We start from the raw sequence: 16,188 nt of genomic DNA, 5'->3' as shown, positions 1-16,188 counted from the left end.
AGCGAGACCCTGTTTCAAAAAGACAATAATAATAAAATAAAAAGTATACATAGAAGCTTGTGTTTTAAAAAAAAATTTTAAAAAACATAAAAAAAAAATATTGACAGTGGTTCCCTTGGGGTTATGGAATTATAGATAATTATACTCTTATGTTTTTCCTGTAATAGGGATTTACATACCTCGACATCTACTTTTTTTTTTGGTACTGAGATTCAAACTCAGGACCTCACAGTTGCCAGGCAGGTGCTGTGCCGCTGAGCTAAATCCCTGGGCCGACATCTATTTTTTATAAGGTGTTAAGCTTTTAAAACTTTGAACTCTGGTGAGTTCGGTTCCCAGTACCGGAGAAAAACCAAAAAAAAAAAAAAAAAACAACTTTGAACTCTGGCTATGAGTGTACTCTGGTTTATTTACTATATTAATTCATTTGAATGTATATATTATTTAATATATAGTAGTAACATGTTATGTAACACATGTATAATATACTATAAATACATTTAATAAATATATTCAACATACGTAATATAATAAGTAGATTTTTTTTAATGTATTTGAAATGCGAGCTCCCATGTCCCTCATGAAGAAGAGATGGGATTATTAGGGAGAACTAACTTGGATCCTTTTCAGAATATCAAAGTGGAGTCAGGAGAGCCCAGAGGTTGCTTGACTCATCTTCACAGAGAACTGAAATTTCTCCTTGTGAGTATCCTTCCAGAATTCTTTTTATTAAAGTTCATGTTTTTATGAAAATGTTTGCTGATATCTCTTAATTTCTTCAAAATTTGTTCCAAATGTTGTATATTCATTGATACTGTTGACAGTCTTATTTGGTAACTGTCCTTACAGTTGAAGGGAGCATTAGTTAGTTAATAGTTGCAGATCTTTCACTTTTTCTACTGGAGTGTTTGGTTTTTATTCATAAGATGGGTGTCCTCTTTTTTAGATGGCCAGCTGCCCGTTGATTCCAGATGGATGTATAGGCTGGGTATGGTGGCACACGCGTGTAATCCCAGCACTAAGGAGGCTGAGGCAGGAGGATCATTATGAGTTCAGTGCCAGCCTGGGCTACATAGTGAGTTCAAGGCCAGCCTGAACCACACGGGGAGACCCTGTCTCAAAAAAAAAAAAAAAAACAATGAAAATTTATCCTCACATTTTTCCAAAGACCTCTTAAAATGGCCTGTCTTTTCTTTGGAGACAAAGGAATTTTAAGTCACTTGTGTCATGTTTGCCCTCTAAAATCCACAGTGGGGGGGCTGGGGATTTAGCTCAGCGGCAAAGCGCCTGCCTGGCAAGTGCAAGGTCGTGAGTTCGGTTCCTGGTACCGGAGAAAAAAACCAAAAAACCAAAAAAAAAAAAATAAAAAAATAAAAAAATAAAATCCACAGTGGCTGTTGTGTCCCATAGGAAGTAGAAGACTCTTGTCCAGGATTAAGAAGTCCCGCCTGTTCCAGGCCCACAGCGTCCCTCCGGGGCCCAGGCCCCACCTCCCTCCCCACTGGCTGGACTCCTCCCTCCTCCTCCGTACTAGTCCTGCTCCTGCCCTACTCTGCACCCGGGGTCCAAAAGCTGCAGGGAAAGGCCCGCTGCAGAGCCAGCCCAGTGTCACCGTTCTGGATCCTCCTGTACCACCTGTGCATGTGGCAGCACAGTTCCCGACACTCCTGGGGGTCAGACTGTGGGTGTTTGTCGTGCACTGTCCGTTACTAAGTGACCGTGAGCGAGGACTTGGCCTTTCTTTTTTTTTGGTTTTTCTCCGGTACTGGGAACCGAACTCACGACCTTGCGCTTGCCAGGCAGGCGCTTTGCCGCTGAGCTAAATCCCCAGCCCTGGACTTAGCCTTTCTCAGGTGACAGTAACCTCCGCCTCGTGGAGTTGTGTCAGGACTGAGTGACACCCTGCAGGGAAAGCGCTTCTACAGTGCCTGGCGTGTTGCAAGCGCTCCAGAAGCGCCAGTGTCACCAGTATTATTGTGAACGCCACCCCCGGCTGAGCTACGTTTGCGCTGCTGAGTTTGTGGGCTGTTTCCGTCCCCACAGGTTCTGGCCGACGGCTTGAGGACCGGTGTGACTGAGTGGCTCGAGCCTCTGGAAGCAAAGTCTGCCGTTGAGCTGGTGCAAGAGTTCCTGAGTGGTTCGTTTTCCTGACTCGCTCTTGTCGCTTTTCTTCTTAACTGAGAATGTGTATATTGCTGTGTTTACATATGAATGGTCTCTAGGCGCAGTATACCTTTCAGCTGGGATATCCTAAAGCTCTGCGGTTGGACTCGGTTGGAGGGATGGCTTTTGTTCTGAAGCGCTGATTGTAAAGATCTAAGTCATTTAAAAAATAGTAAGATTTAGTGTGAAGTTTATAGAATACAGCCACACCTGCAGCGGTAGGAGACGAGGGCGGCACTTGCCGCGCCAGCGTGGTGTGCCGGGTCCTGCTGGCGAGCCCGTACCTCCTTGGGAGAGTGTGGCAGCTCGCTGAAATCCCCAGCTACGCTTCTGCCGTCGCCGTTTCCCACCTGGAAATAGGGTTATGGTGGAGATAGTTTGGAAAGCAGAAAAGTCAAACGAAGTTAATAAGCTTTTGCCACTTTCTAGAACTAAATAAGCTGGATGGATTTGGTGACTCTACAAAAAAAGACCCAGAGGTGAGTGATCACTATCAGTTGGAAATGTGCCCTGGAAGTGCTTTTAAAATTCGATCATACTGTTACTTTTCTCAGATGGGTTTGGTGCAGCCACGTGTATTGCTGGCTGTGACGCTGTAGAGAAGGGGAGATGAATCCACTAAGCCACTGCGGGAGGGGCTGCTGGGACGCGCTCATAGACTAAGAGGGTGCGCTGCTGTTCTCTGCTCGGTGTCACTAGATTAAATTATGCGTTCTCGGTTGACCAACAGCAGTGGAGACAGAGGTACTTTGATAACTATTCTCATGTGGAAGGATTCATTGCAGTTTTGAAACAACTTTACCATTCCAGTTATTCAGTCTATTGAGCTGTGGGTGTCCTTACTAATAAGTAAATGAGGGGTTGTAGAAAATGTAGTCTTGCATGTTTATGAATGCACAGTTCCTCAGCAGTGTTTAAAATCTTAGGTTATTTCACTTTAAAATTAAATAAGTAAGCCAGGTGTATGACTGTAATACCCACTCGCAGAGGCTGAAGCAGGCAGATCGTGCCGAAAGTTTCAGGCCAGCACGGTCTTCATAGCAAGTTCAAGGCTGGCCTAGACTGTGTGGCAAAACCCTGTCTCAAATGAGTAAACAAACAAAGAACCTGAGCATTCTTTGACCCCTGTGTCTTTTTCAGACCGTGAAGCACGACACTGCTGCAGTTGATAGATCCGTCCTTGTCACGGTGCGGGGTGACCTGGATTTTGTTGAACAACTTTGGTGCAAAATGAGCAGCAGTAGGTATCCATCATGATTAAAATTATTCCTGTTGTGTTTTGGTTTTATTGTAAAGTCTTTTGGAAATAATGAAGTGTGTACTGTCAGCCAGCTCATTACTAACAGTGGATTGGCAACGTTGTGCTCCAGAATTGTGCTAAGGTAGCCAAGCGTGGTAGTGTACGCCGGAAATCCCGGCACTCAGGAGGATGTGTTAGGAGGATTGCCGTGAGAAAAGAAAGAAAAAGAATCATACTAAGGCAAGGCAATCCATGTGTGTATTCTTTTCTGCCTCTTTTTTCTTTCTCTTAAAGTACACAATATTTAGAGTTGGGCATGGTGGCACACAGCTGTAATCTCAGCACTCCAGGGAGGCTGAGGCAGGAGGATCCTTGCGAGTTCAAGGCCAGCCTGGGCTACAAAGTGAGCTCAAGGCCAGCCTCAACTGAATGCGAGACCCTGTCTCAAAAAGACTAAAAAAAAAAAAAAAAAGTACAAGACTTGGTATTTTTTTACGGTATATTGATATGGACCAAGACATATACCTTAATAACATTATAATTATTAGAAAAAGTGGACACTGCTTCTTAGTATTTTACTAAATATGTTATTTTGGGGCAATGTGAGTTTACTGTTTTTCTTTACAAGTATATTAGGCCTGGACTGGGCATGTAGCTCAGTGGTAAAGCACTTGCCTTTTGTATATCAAGCCCAGAGTTCAGTTCCCCAACACTGCAAAAAAAAAAAAACAAAAAGGAAAAGAAAAATACATTTAATCTTTTTTTTGTCCCCCAATTTTTCCTTCTCCATCCACAAGTACAGATTCTTTTATTTCACTGGTGTAACTTTAAGGTGGATGACTTTTCTTTTGGTACTGGGAATCGAATCGAACTCAGGACCTTGCACTTGCCAGGCAGGCGCTCATGCCGCTGAGCTGCATCCCTGGCCCTGGATGGCGTGTTCGATCTGTAGGAATGTGAGAATCACATCAGACTGACTTGGTTTTCTAGGTGTGGTGTCCTATCAAGACCTGGTGAAGTGTTTGACGCTGATCATGCAGAGTCTCCAGCGCGGTGACGTCCAGCCGTGGGTAGGTGGCACGTGTTCCCGGGGCCGGCGGGGTGGGTAAGAACGCAGGCATGGGACCGACCGCCTAAGTTTGCGTTCCTGCTGTGCTGCTGCCTGCTGTATAAATAGGGGAGATTCCTCTACCTCTTTGTACCCGGTGCCCTCCTGTGTAAAGGAGGGGGAACGCCTGCTTCAGTGTGCCGCTGCAGGGTTAGCTGATGACGTAAAGCACCCACTGCCTGGCTCACAGTTAAGTGCTGTTCTGTGAGTATTTTCCTGTGCCACTGATGAGAATAAAAGCTGGCACATTCTCTGAGAAGCAATTTTGATGATGTATTGAGACCCTCACTGTTTCCTGTCCTCCAAACCAATAATTGTTCTGTTAGACTCCATCGTAAACTCACACACAGAGACGTGTCAAGATTTTATGTGTCACAGTCATCATCGTTTCGTTTGTGATCCCAGAGAATGGTGAACGCCCTACATTTCCCTTGTTAATGGGATGGCTACGTGACTAATGGTGCGGCTCTGCGATGGCAAGCGCAGAAGGTGGAAAAATTGGCACTGAGAAGTGACGTAGGGAGACGCTTACAATGTTCAGTTTATGGAAAGGCATATACGCAACTCCATATGCAGAAATCTTAACAGCTACCTCTGGTGGAGGGGTTACAACCAGTGTTTCCAACCGAATTATATACACCTATACCTCATGAATTTCCACGGTGAATGTGTACCACATTTACAGAAGAAAAAACTAAGTAAAAACTTAAAAACAGCTGGGCGTGGTGGTGCATGCCTGTAATCCCAGCACTCAGGAGGCTGAGGCAGGAGGATTGTCATAAATTGAAGACCAGGGCTGGGGATTTAGCTCAGCAGCACAGTGCCTGCCTGGCAAGCGCAAGGTCCTGAGTTTGATTCCCGGTACCGGAAAAAAAAAAAAAAAAAAACAACAAATTGAAGACCAGCCTGGGCTACAAAGTGAGCTCAAGGCCAGCCTGACCAGCATAGCGAGACCCTGTCTCAAAAAAAATAAAATAAATAAAAACTTAAAAAGGTCCTTATTTATTAGGAAATATTTAAAATAACGTGATTGCCAGCTGATGATTACAGAAGTTAAGGGGTTTTATAGCTAAATGAGGCCCTGGGTTCAATCCTCAGCACATTCAGAAAGAAAAAAAATAAGCTTTTTTTTGGTACCATGAATCGAACTCAGAACCTTGTGCTTGCCAGGCAAGCGCTTGTGCCCCTGAGCTATATCCCCGGCCCAAAATCAACATTCTTAAGTGTGAACAAAGGTAGATTGCAGAGCAAAGGCACGAGCTCTGTCTGACCGGACATTCGTGATTCTGCACATTTAAGTTGAGAGCAATGAAGTTCTTGAGAATTGCTGCGTTAGTGAAATGTTTGCACAGATGATCCTGCTGTGTACGGTGAGAGCAACCAGGTGGAACTAATTTTTAAAAAGAAAATGCGGAAGATGACAATAAAAATTAAAGTAGAGGGGGGTTGGGGATTTAGCTCAGCGGCAAAAGCGCCTGCCTGGCAAGTGCAAGGTCGTGAGTTCGGTTCCTGGTACTGGAGAAAAACCAAAAAAAAAAAAATTAAAGTAGAGGTAACAGAAAGTAGTGGGAAAATGATGAGTACTTTACGTGTGTCTACGATGAATAGGTTAACATTTAGAACACGTGTTCCTTCTAAGTTCACAACTCTATTTAATGTGAGAATCTCCAAGTTAGTTTTGTTGGATGTGGTAGCCAGAAAAGAATTCCTGATGACATACACATGGCCGGGGGCCGCTGAGGGCCAGAGAGGTCATTTTCCTGCAGCAGCAGGTTGCGGATGCGGAAGATGTTCAGTGGCACTTGAGCCAGCCAGTGGGGGAAGAGACTTTCCAGGTGGGAACCTTCGAAGGACCAGCCTGACTCTTTCCTGAAGCTCATCACATAGGGCTGAGAAGTTTAAACTCTTCTTAGTTGCTTTGGGCTTTGTAAACAGATAAGGTGGGAATGGCATTTTAGAAACTGAAGCCCGGTGGGGGTGGTGGCGCACGCCTGTAATCCCAGCACTCGGGAGGCTGAGGCAGGAGGATCGTGCAAATTCGAGACCAGCCTGGGTTACAAAGTGAGCTCAAGGCCAGCCTGAACTGCATAGCGAGAACCTGTTTCAAAAAGACAAAAAAAGAAGGAACATGTTTGTAATTTGTTGCTTTTATTCAAACCATTTGTTGGGTCAGGAGAGTAAGAACGCATTTTTGACTTGTAGCTCGTGGAATTTACTTCTGCTTTTATTTTTATTTATGTCTTTACAAAATTTTCTTCATTTCCAGCTCCATAGTGGGAGTAACAGTTTACTAAGCAAGCTCATTCATCAGTCTTATCACGGAGCCATGGACACAGTTTCCCTCAGCGGGACTGTTCCACTTCAGATGCTTTTGGAAATTGGTTTGGACAAACTGAAGAAAGACTATATCAGTTTTTTCATAGGTAAGGCCCTTTCCCAACTCACAAAATTAGTAAGCCCGTCACAGCTGTCGTCCGCAGGCACGGTCGAGCCCTGCCTTTCCTCTTGCTGCTCGTCATCCTCGGCCCTGACTTCGCCCCGGACCCTGTGAGGCAGGTGTTTCCCTCCTCTGCACCTTACTTTCCCGCCCAGTAACGATGCTAGGTTACTGATAGCGAGGGTCTTGGCTTGCTTGCTTTTAGTTCAGACATTTGGGATTTCATGAGTTAGTGTTGTAAGTGAAAAAAAGCCTTTTATGAGGTGCTGTTTTATTAAAAGTTTTTGGTTTTTTGAGACAGAGTTTTGCTATCTACTCCAGGCTCGTCCTGAACTCATTATCTGGCCCTGGCTGGCCTCAAACTGTCAGTCCTCCTGCTTCAGCTTCCCAAGGGCTGGGATTACAGGCTGGGGTTATGTGTATGCACTGCTACACCCAAATTGAGATCTTTTTAAGTACCCTATGCTCAGTGCTTTTTATTCCTGGTAAACTGTGATCCGTTTTATAATATGCGAGTCCCTTTCCTAACTTAAAAAAATTAAAAAGCATTTCACAGTACTGTATTATTTATGCTGTTATGTGCCTGAAATAATTGTCTTTTGTAAGGAACTATTTACCTTAGCCCATCTCTTTCATATATGAGCTATGAAAATTTTTACCTAGGTTCCTTAACATGTCATAGACAATGCCTAAACTTTATTTACGTATATATATACATTTTTTTTTTAAATAGGTCAGGAGCTTGCATCTTTGAATCATTTGGTGAGTTTAATTTTTTATTCTAAAGCTGGTTTTTATTTTATTCAGCCGTCCTACTTGTAGTTATTAAGTGCTTGTAATGTGCCAGTCTGTTCTAGGTCCTAGACAGCATCAGTAAGGCAGTCAGTGCCTTTTGTTATTACCGCCGAGTCAGACAGAGGAAAGCATCACCCTCTCAGTGGGTCGTCATCTCTCCCGTCTATATGCCCATGATTGTGCTATGTTGGTGGAGGCCACTATGAAGCAGTCCTGAGCAGGACTTAAATTAACCAACTGGCTTTCCACATTAACTTGTGAATCTGTCCCAGGCCTAGACTCCTTGTCTGGAGATGGGCAGTGGGCTCATAGTAAGTGAACCTCTGAGTCACTGGTCCCTACTGAGGCTTATAATGGCAGGTGAAGCCATAAAGCCTCAAAGGATAAAACAAGATCACAGCCAAGGACACCTGGATCCAACCTCAACCAGATAAAGATGCCTCAGGCATCTCACTCCTTGGTGGGTTAACTTGATCCTTATTAAGGATTAGTTTAATACCTTACTTGGAGAAGCCCTTGAGTAGTTCTGCATTTCTGGAGTACTCCCCTCCCTTCTTCTGATGACCAAATAAATATGGGCCACCCACAGAAGGTCTTGGTTTTAGCCCTGAGAGAATCTCAAATTCTGTGAGAGGGTCTGGTCCTCCTGGAGCCCCGAAATCATTCCATTTTTATTTAGCCTTCACTGTACACTCGTTTGGGAGATTGCGGACCTGATCAGCCCATAATAACTAAGGGATACTATTAACCCGATACTGTGTAGTAGTGTCCGGAGTGTCCTGCTCACATCACTGTGCTGCCAGAACTCCTGTGTCTCTAGAGTGTGTAGGGAAGGTCTCAAGCCTGGAAAGGAATATTTTTTGATATTCTCTAGAGCCACTACATTACATACACTTGAGGGCTGGGGATATAGCTCAGCAGCACAGTGCCTGCCTGGCAAGTACAAGGTCCTGAGTTTGATTCCCGATACCAAAAAAAAAAAAAAAAAAAGAATTCATGGAGTTCTTCAATGTATTGGTTTGGTATATTGGCTCAAGACCAAGCTCAGGTCCTCGAGGTTGCTCCGAGCCTTTGCCACATGGGCCTCCCCACAACATGACTGTTTGTTCCTTCAGAGCATCTCTGATGGCCATTGCCTTCTAAAAGGGCTCCCCTGCTGGGGTCACCATGGTGACTGCAAGCTCTCTTGATTAATTCTTAGTCAGTTACTGACCTGATCACAGCAGCCAAATCCTGTCGTGGCCTGGGCTCTGGGCTCACCCGGGGAGGTAGTTAAACCAGATGCACTTCACGATGCCAGAGCGTTGGTGGCCGTTGTCACATTCCGCCTCCCGTGTGTGCTAAGGACTATTTCCTCAGGAAGAGTTCTCCCAAATGAGGTTAGGAGGGCTGAGCGTGGATTGCCAGGTTTCTTTTCCAAGAGGGTGAGCCAGTTCACCAGTTGTGTGTGAGGGGAAGCGTGTCAGAACACTTGCTAAACTTCTGGTAGCTGAAGTTGTCTGCTTTGAGAGGCGGCCACTGCCGTCAGCTTAGCGAGTGTGTGGTGAGGCTGTTGGTTCCTTCGGGACAGCGTGGCGGGAGACGGCTTCGCGTGGGCTCTTGGTGAGGTGTTCCTGTGATTTGCCTTTACCATAGCATGCGTATAATCACTTACTGAAGACTTCTCTTCTAAAGGAGTGCAGGGTGGTGGGTGCTGGTAAATCCTGGGCCTCGCCTTAGTTATTTCCTCCGTAATACCAAGTGTAATCTGGGGCACATAGCTGTCTTTTTTCCCAAGGTGCTCCTTTTCCTTTCACTCCCTGCTTTGCCTCTGCTTTTCCAATCCAGGAATATTTCACTTCTCCGTCGGAAGAGATCCAAGAGCAGGTTCATCGTGTTCAGAAACTCCACCACGTTCTAGAGATCGTGGTCAGCTGCATGCTTTTCCTTAAGCCTCAGCACGACTTCCTGTTTTCTTTAACACAGTAAGTATTTCTCCCTCGTCCGCTTACATAGAAGTGTTTCCTCTTCTGTAAAATAAAAGCCAGAACATGTCCAGTTTCACTGCCAGTTAGGCTAGGACGCATTTGTTCACCGTCTGGCTTCACGTTAGCAGGGGTCCAGGCCCGGGTCAGAGGAAAGGAAGGCTTTGGATTCAAAAGGAATCGGGTTTAGTTGTGGCGGATTTAGTTAGTTAGCTGAATCAGGCTTCGTCCCTTAGCAGTTCCTTCTCAGAGTCTTGTTGCCTTCTGTTGAAAGGATCTAATGACTCGACGTGTTTGCTCTAAGGGTTAGATGATGGAGCGTGTGTGGGTACCTGACACAATAGGGGGTAGGTGCTTAACAGGTATTGTTTCTTCCCTTCCGTGCATCCCTCTAAATCTGAGTCACATTAGTCACCTGTGGGTAACTGAGCGAGGTCCAGTGGCATAACGAGACTCTGGCTGTGGCCCTGCTGTCATGAGCACTTCGACCAGTTGGACTAAAGGCGCGTGGAGTCATCCCACATGTGGCGGGCGCCGTCTTCCCTGTGTGGGAGGCCTCAGGCCAGGAGTAAATGAACCGCCATCTTTTCCAAATTTAGAATTTCCCCAGCTATCTAATGGGACAGGTTTGAAATTGTTCTTATTCACAGATTCTGAAGATTTTTCAGTATAGATCAGTAGATAAATGAGTTAGTTCTTCATTTCCCCAGATTCTGAAAACTCTGAAGTGTGTCTGTGTCTTCTATCTCTTCTTGTTTTTCTCTGATGCCTCTTTCTCTCAACGGAAGCCTTTATTTGGACTCAAATATATTTTTATACTTATGAAAACTATGTTCACTGTTAACTTGTACAAAGTGAAGTAGATTTCCTTTCAAAGAAAAAACATCACCTGAGTTGTGTGGGGGTGTTTTCCTTTTACCTGTGTGGTGTGTGATCACACTTTGTGTTGTAGTTAGTGGCACTCACTAAAACATTGCCCTGTACACTTCAGACTGTTGGGAAGCCAGCATCCCCGAATGCCTTTTTCCAAAAATGGTTCTTTTTTCTTTTTTTTTAGATCCTGCATAAAATATTATAAACAAAATCCTTTGGATGAACAGCACATTTTTCAGCTGCCAGTCAGACCAGCTTGTGTAAAAAACTTCTATCAGAGGTGAGCAGTTTCGGAATTGTACCTTGAGTCCAGCCCTGGGTCTTGGCGACTTTGGCACCCTTGTTCCTTGGGGCCCTCACGGCCCAGCGCTGCTTGACCACCGGAACCTTACTGTGTGGCCTGCTGTCGCCCCCTTCCCCTCTCAGGCCTCGTGTCTGTTCTCTTCAGGCTGTGGAGCCTCTTGTCCTTCGTGTTGCTTTCAGTTTGCAATTCTTCATAGAATAAGGTGTAAGGGGAAGCACAGCCCGGGAAGTGACAGGTCAGGAGCAGTCAGTCAGGGCAGTGACAAGAACCCCCGAGGATATGGCTGTGGGAGTGAAGAGACCGGTTGGGACTGGGGAAGATAGGAAACCATGGGCTGAGGGGATCGTGTGGTCAGGGATTGCCTCATGTGACTGTTTCCCCTGCATTTTTCCTGCACATGAGGGACCTGAAATTTCTCACATACTTCCGCCACTGCATGTTTGTTTATCTGTTTATGTTTTAGACAGATCTCCCTTTGTAGTTTAGGTTGGCCTTGAACTCACTACTTAACCCAGGCTGGCCTCGAACTCTCAGGAATCCTCCTGCCTCAGCCTCCCAAGTCCTGGAATTACAGGCATGCTCCACCATGCCAGGCTGCAATTTTTTTTTTTTTTTTTTTTTTGAGACAGGGTCTTACTATGGTGTTTGGGCTATATTTGAACTCACTATGTGAGTTCACATAGGTTAATCTCAAACCTGTGTTGTTCTGCCTGCCTCAGCCTCCCAAATGCTGAGATAACAGGCATGTGCCACTACACCCAGCCTAAAATAGTTTATATTTTGGTGGTCCATCTGTATAAACTTATTTTAGTTTGGGCGTGGTGGCATATGCCTGTAATCCCAGCCCTTGGGAAGCTGAGGCAAGCAGATCACTACAAGTTTGAGGCCAACGTAGACTTTATCATGAGACCTTGTCTCAAAAAACAAAATACAACTATTTTATCAGTTAAGAAAGAAAGTTTAAGAAATCAAAAAGGGAAAAAAAAAACCGAGTCAGGCATGGTGGTACACACCTGTAATCCCAGCACTGAGGAGGCTGAGGCAGGAGGAGTGCAGTGAGATTGAGGCCAGCCTGGGCTACATGGTGGGTTTAAGGTCAGTATGAACTATATGGTAAGACCTGTCTCAAAAAACAAAACAAGGAGCTGGGGATTTAGCTCAGCGGCATAGCACCTGCCTGGCAAGAGCAAGGTCTTGAGTTCGATTCCCAGTACCGAGGGGTCGGGCGAGGCGGGGGACCACAGAACAAAACAAAACAAAACAAACCAAGGCCCTTACTTCTTCCAAACACCTTTTCCTCCCCCTCTATGTCCTCTTGCAAGTGATCATCATTAATCCCCACCTGCTGCACAGAGCAGAAGCCCAGGATTTTCTCTACACTCGCTGCCCTCCCTCCCTGTCTCCTCTTTAAATGCTCCCTGCGTGCGGACCTCTTGGTGCCTCTTGCCTCTGCCCTTTGGAATTTCACACCGCTGCTTTAGTGTTTCACACCTGTGTCACTTCCTGCTTGGACTCTGACAAAACCCTTCTAATGGTTCTGTTTGCATTGTCTTCCTTCTGTATGCTGCTGACCTTTTCTTCTGGAATTCAAATCTCGCTAGGACTTGCTCCCTGTTACCTCTAGGACACTAATCCCGGTGTCCTAGTGCACCCTGGCCCCGCAACTCTCGCTTCCAAGTGCTTCCAGGCCTTGCTGCTTCCCTTTGGAGCGAGGCCCGTCGCGCACTGCCCCCCTGCGTCTGTGTGCTTGGCCTTCGCTAGGAACTCTGTGTGCTGTCCTGACTCGGTCCTCTCACACTCGGCCCCAACGCCGCAGTCCCTGAGGCGTCTCTGCAGCCCCCAGGCTCAGTTAGGAGCCCGCCTCCCGCTCTCCCCTACCCCACGGTGGTCCTCCTCCTGTGAGGTGTCCCCCTTGGATGGCGGGTTGTGCGGGGTGGGAATTGACCCCTCCTCTTCCTTGAAGCTTACTGCATGAGGACCCACTGACTGCGGGAAGAAGGAAGGGAGCTCTGTTCGTTGTGTTGTCTTTACAGTTTTTCTTCTTTTCTCAGCGAGAAGCCACAGAAGTGGAAAGTGGAAATAAACGGTGGTCAAAAGAAGGTTAGAACAGTGTGGCAGCTGAGTGACAGCTCGCCTGTGGAGCACCTCAATTACCACAGACCTGGTAAAGATGGCTCGCAGTCTGCTCGGCTAATCACCCCGACAGAGAGAAACCAGATCTTACTGGGAGGGAACACTGCTGTAGCTCTGTGCCCAGTTTAAATAATGGTCCTGAATTCTAGGTGTAAAATATACTTTAAAAAAAAATTGTGACTTTTATGGTGGGGTACCTCATAGAAAAATTCAGTGTGTGATAATCACGGAAGAATGCTTTTTCTCACTGCTGGCATGGAGGGCCTTTCACTGAATGAGGTCAAGCAGAGCAACACAGGCGTTAAAAACGGGTCACAGGATGGAAATGCAAGCTGTTCACACATGCAGCCTCGAGGCCCTGCCGCTGAGCCTTCTCTCCCCGAAGGGGGAGGGCTGGGCCCTGGGCCCTGTCGGCTGCCGCTGTTAGTGAGCACCGCAGGCCCGTCCTCTGGAAGCGCTGTCACCCGTCTCCGTGCTTGTGGACCAGGGTGCCCTTGTCTCCCCACGGCTCTAAATGGCTGCAGATCTGATAGTTTCCCGACAAGAGTCCAGGAAGATCTCAAAGGCCTTAATGAGCCGTGGCTAGGGGATATATTTGATTTTTCATGTCCTTTAACATTCGTTTTATATAGTTGGGTGTGCTGGTATTTGGTGCATATATATTTATGATTGTTATCTCTTCCTCTTGGATTGTTCCCTTTACAAGGCTGTAGTGACCTTCTTTGTCTTATTAGTCTTGCCCTGAAATCCACTTTGTCTGCAAATACAATGGCTACTCCTGCTTTTTTCTGGGTTCCCGTCACATGGAATATTGTTTTCTATCCTTTGACATTCAGTCTGTGAATTGCGTTTTGAATTAAATGTGTTTCTGGTATGTAGCATATTGTTGCATCTTGCTTCTTGATCCATTGTGCCAGGCTGTGTCTCTTGGTTGGTGAGTTGAGACTGTTAACGTTGATGGTGATAACTGATACGTGTTGCTTTGTCCTTGTCATGTCATTGTCCTGTTGGCTCCCTTCTCCCCCTCTGTTTAATTGTTTGCCTTGCCTGGTGGATTCATTCTGTTGGGGCTCATGGAATTGTAATCCGCCACTGCTAGGAATATAAATAGCAGTCTGTCTGACTGACTGATATTTTGCAAATTGTTTCCAGAAAACAGTCTCTCCCCAGAGATGATAGATACATGGATCGATCGATAGATCAGGACCTTGCGCTTGCCAAGCAGGTGCCTGTGCCACTGAACTGTATCCCTGGCCCTCCCCAGATATGTTTTGATTCACGTGTCATAAACACATCTGTCAATTAGCTGTAATTTTTTTTTTTTTTTGAGACAGGGTCTCGCCATGTAGTTCATGCTGGCCTTGAGCTTACAGTTTAGTGCAGGCTGGCCTTGAACTCATGGCAGTCCTCCTGCCTCAGCTTCCTAAGTGGGATTACAGGTGTGTGTCACCATGCCCAGCAATTAATTGTAATTTTTTTTGTCTTTTTGAGACAGGGTCTCACTATGCAGTTAAGGCTGGCCTTGAGCTCACTTTGTAGCCCAAACTGGTCTTAAACTTGCAGCAATCCTCCTGTCTGTCTCCTGAGTAGATTAGAGGCATGTGCCACCATGCCTGGCTTAGTTGTAAATATTAAAGGGTCATAATGATTTTTTTTGCTAAAGGTGCATATGGAAGAAGTTTTTGTTTGTCTGTTTGTTTTGAGACAGGGTCTGGCCAGGTAGCCCATGCTGGCCTTTAACTTGCTGTACTCCTCCTGCGTCAGCCTCCCGAGTGCTGGGATTACAAGTGTGTCCCACCACACTGGCTGGAAGAAGTTAGATTTTTTTATTTCATTGGACTGAACACTTAGGTCAAAAACTGTTTTGTTTCAAGATAACTAATTGTATCTGGCTCTTGAGTAGAACAGTTGGCATCAAAGGCAGAAGGGCTTGAAAGGACTTTTAGCTTGGAAATTGAATAATGATTGGAGTTAGCGGGGCGGGGACTGGTCCCGTGCAGCGCCCCCAGAGGGTGGCCAGCGAACGACAGTCGGTAATGGTAGAAATACAGGGGCCACGGGGTTGACCTGGAGCGAGCGCGACTCGTGTGCATGCCAGGGCCCCTTGTTTCTAAAGTACAGCCCTCAGTCTTCAGGAGGGAAAATGGGTGTGTGTCTGCTTGGAGGACTTTAAATCCTAAGTAGAATTTCTTTCCTGACACGCTTGTTAAGATGGGAAAAAGGCAGTTGTTTAACCCACTGATGCAAAAAATAAAGCAGTACATTCCCAAAGAAATGTTTTTCGAAACATTTCAAACAAATGTTTTCAAAACAAATGTTTTTCCTTAAGTTTCAGGAGTTTAACTGGGTACTGAGTACATCCAGAGTGTTACTGCTTAAATGAGTCGTCCTGGCTGAGAGTCCAAAGCCGCAGGCCCCTGCTGCTCGGATGACCTTTGGATTACTGTGTTGTCGTAAAGCTGGCAGGGGCCACGCAATTCTGACCGCACCGTCTTCCTCGTTACAGACTCCTCGGATTTAACCCTAAATGGGAGCCTGGAAGAAAGGCCGACTTTCACCACCACGGTCACCTGTAGCCAGGTGCACTTCAAGTAAAGGATCCTGGGGCCTCACTGCCACGGTATTTATGTTCACTGTGTTCTCTCCAAAGACACTGAAGATACTAAGAACAGATCTGTCTCTCTCTCCCTCTCTCTCCTTTCTTTCTTGTGAGACAGTCTTGCTATGTAGCCCAGACTGGCGTCCAACTCTTGATCCTCCTGCCTCAGCCTCCTGAGAGTTGAGATTACAGGCATAAACGACCACACCCAGCTTTTGTTTTAATTGTTTCTGTGTGTTGATCTGATATATTAACAATATGGATTATTAAAAAATAAAAGGAATAAAAAAGAATAATATGATTATTGAGGGCCGGGGATATAGCTCAGCGGCACAAACGCCTGCCTGGCAAGCGCAAGGTCGTGAGTTCGATTCCTGGTACCAAAAAAAAAAAAGATTATTGATCAGTAAACACATTAAAAAGCTTACCATATCATACTGAGCCGTGCAAGTCTAATTTCATTTTTACCTGTTACAGTCAGCCTACTAGATCACTTTAATCCTACAACCAAGGAAATGAAGAAAGCATTTTCTTGAAGTGGTGGTAATTCCTATGTACTTTAAATCTATACA

At 45.7% G+C, this 16,188-nt stretch overlaps 1 protein-coding gene across 2 annotated transcripts in view; it reads left to right on the top strand.

The window, feature by feature from the left end:
* The window catches only part of Zwilch (zwilch kinetochore protein), a 30,923-nt gene that overhangs the window by 12,781 nt on the left and 1,954 nt on the right, over positions 1–16,188 (top strand). For both annotated transcript variants that reach the window (XM_005393698.2, XM_005393697.2), the window contains exons 8-18: positions 631–702; positions 2,044–2,137; positions 2,593–2,642; positions 3,304–3,403; positions 4,394–4,473; positions 6,778–6,934; positions 7,682–7,710; positions 9,571–9,707; positions 10,765–10,860; positions 12,936–13,048; positions 15,524–15,637. In XM_005393698.2, coding sequence (XP_005393755.1) covers positions 631–702; positions 2,044–2,137; positions 2,593–2,642; positions 3,304–3,403; positions 4,394–4,473; positions 6,778–6,934; positions 7,682–7,710; positions 9,571–9,707; positions 10,765–10,860; positions 12,936–13,048; positions 15,524–15,612 — 1,017 coding nt within the window. In that variant the 3' untranslated portion in view covers positions 15,613–15,637. The remainder of the gene's footprint in view (positions 1–630; positions 703–2,043; positions 2,138–2,592; positions 2,643–3,303; positions 3,404–4,393; positions 4,474–6,777; positions 6,935–7,681; positions 7,711–9,570; positions 9,708–10,764; positions 10,861–12,935; positions 13,049–15,523; positions 15,638–16,188) is intronic.

Source organism: Chinchilla lanigera, unplaced genomic scaffold (genome assembly GCF_000276665.1).
Source record: "Chinchilla lanigera isolate Chin_1 unplaced genomic scaffold, ChiLan1.0 scaffold00049, whole genome shotgun sequence".
NCBI lineage: Eukaryota > Metazoa > Chordata > Mammalia > Rodentia > Chinchillidae > Chinchilla > Chinchilla lanigera.
This window is presented reverse-complemented; position numbering and strand designations above follow the sequence as displayed.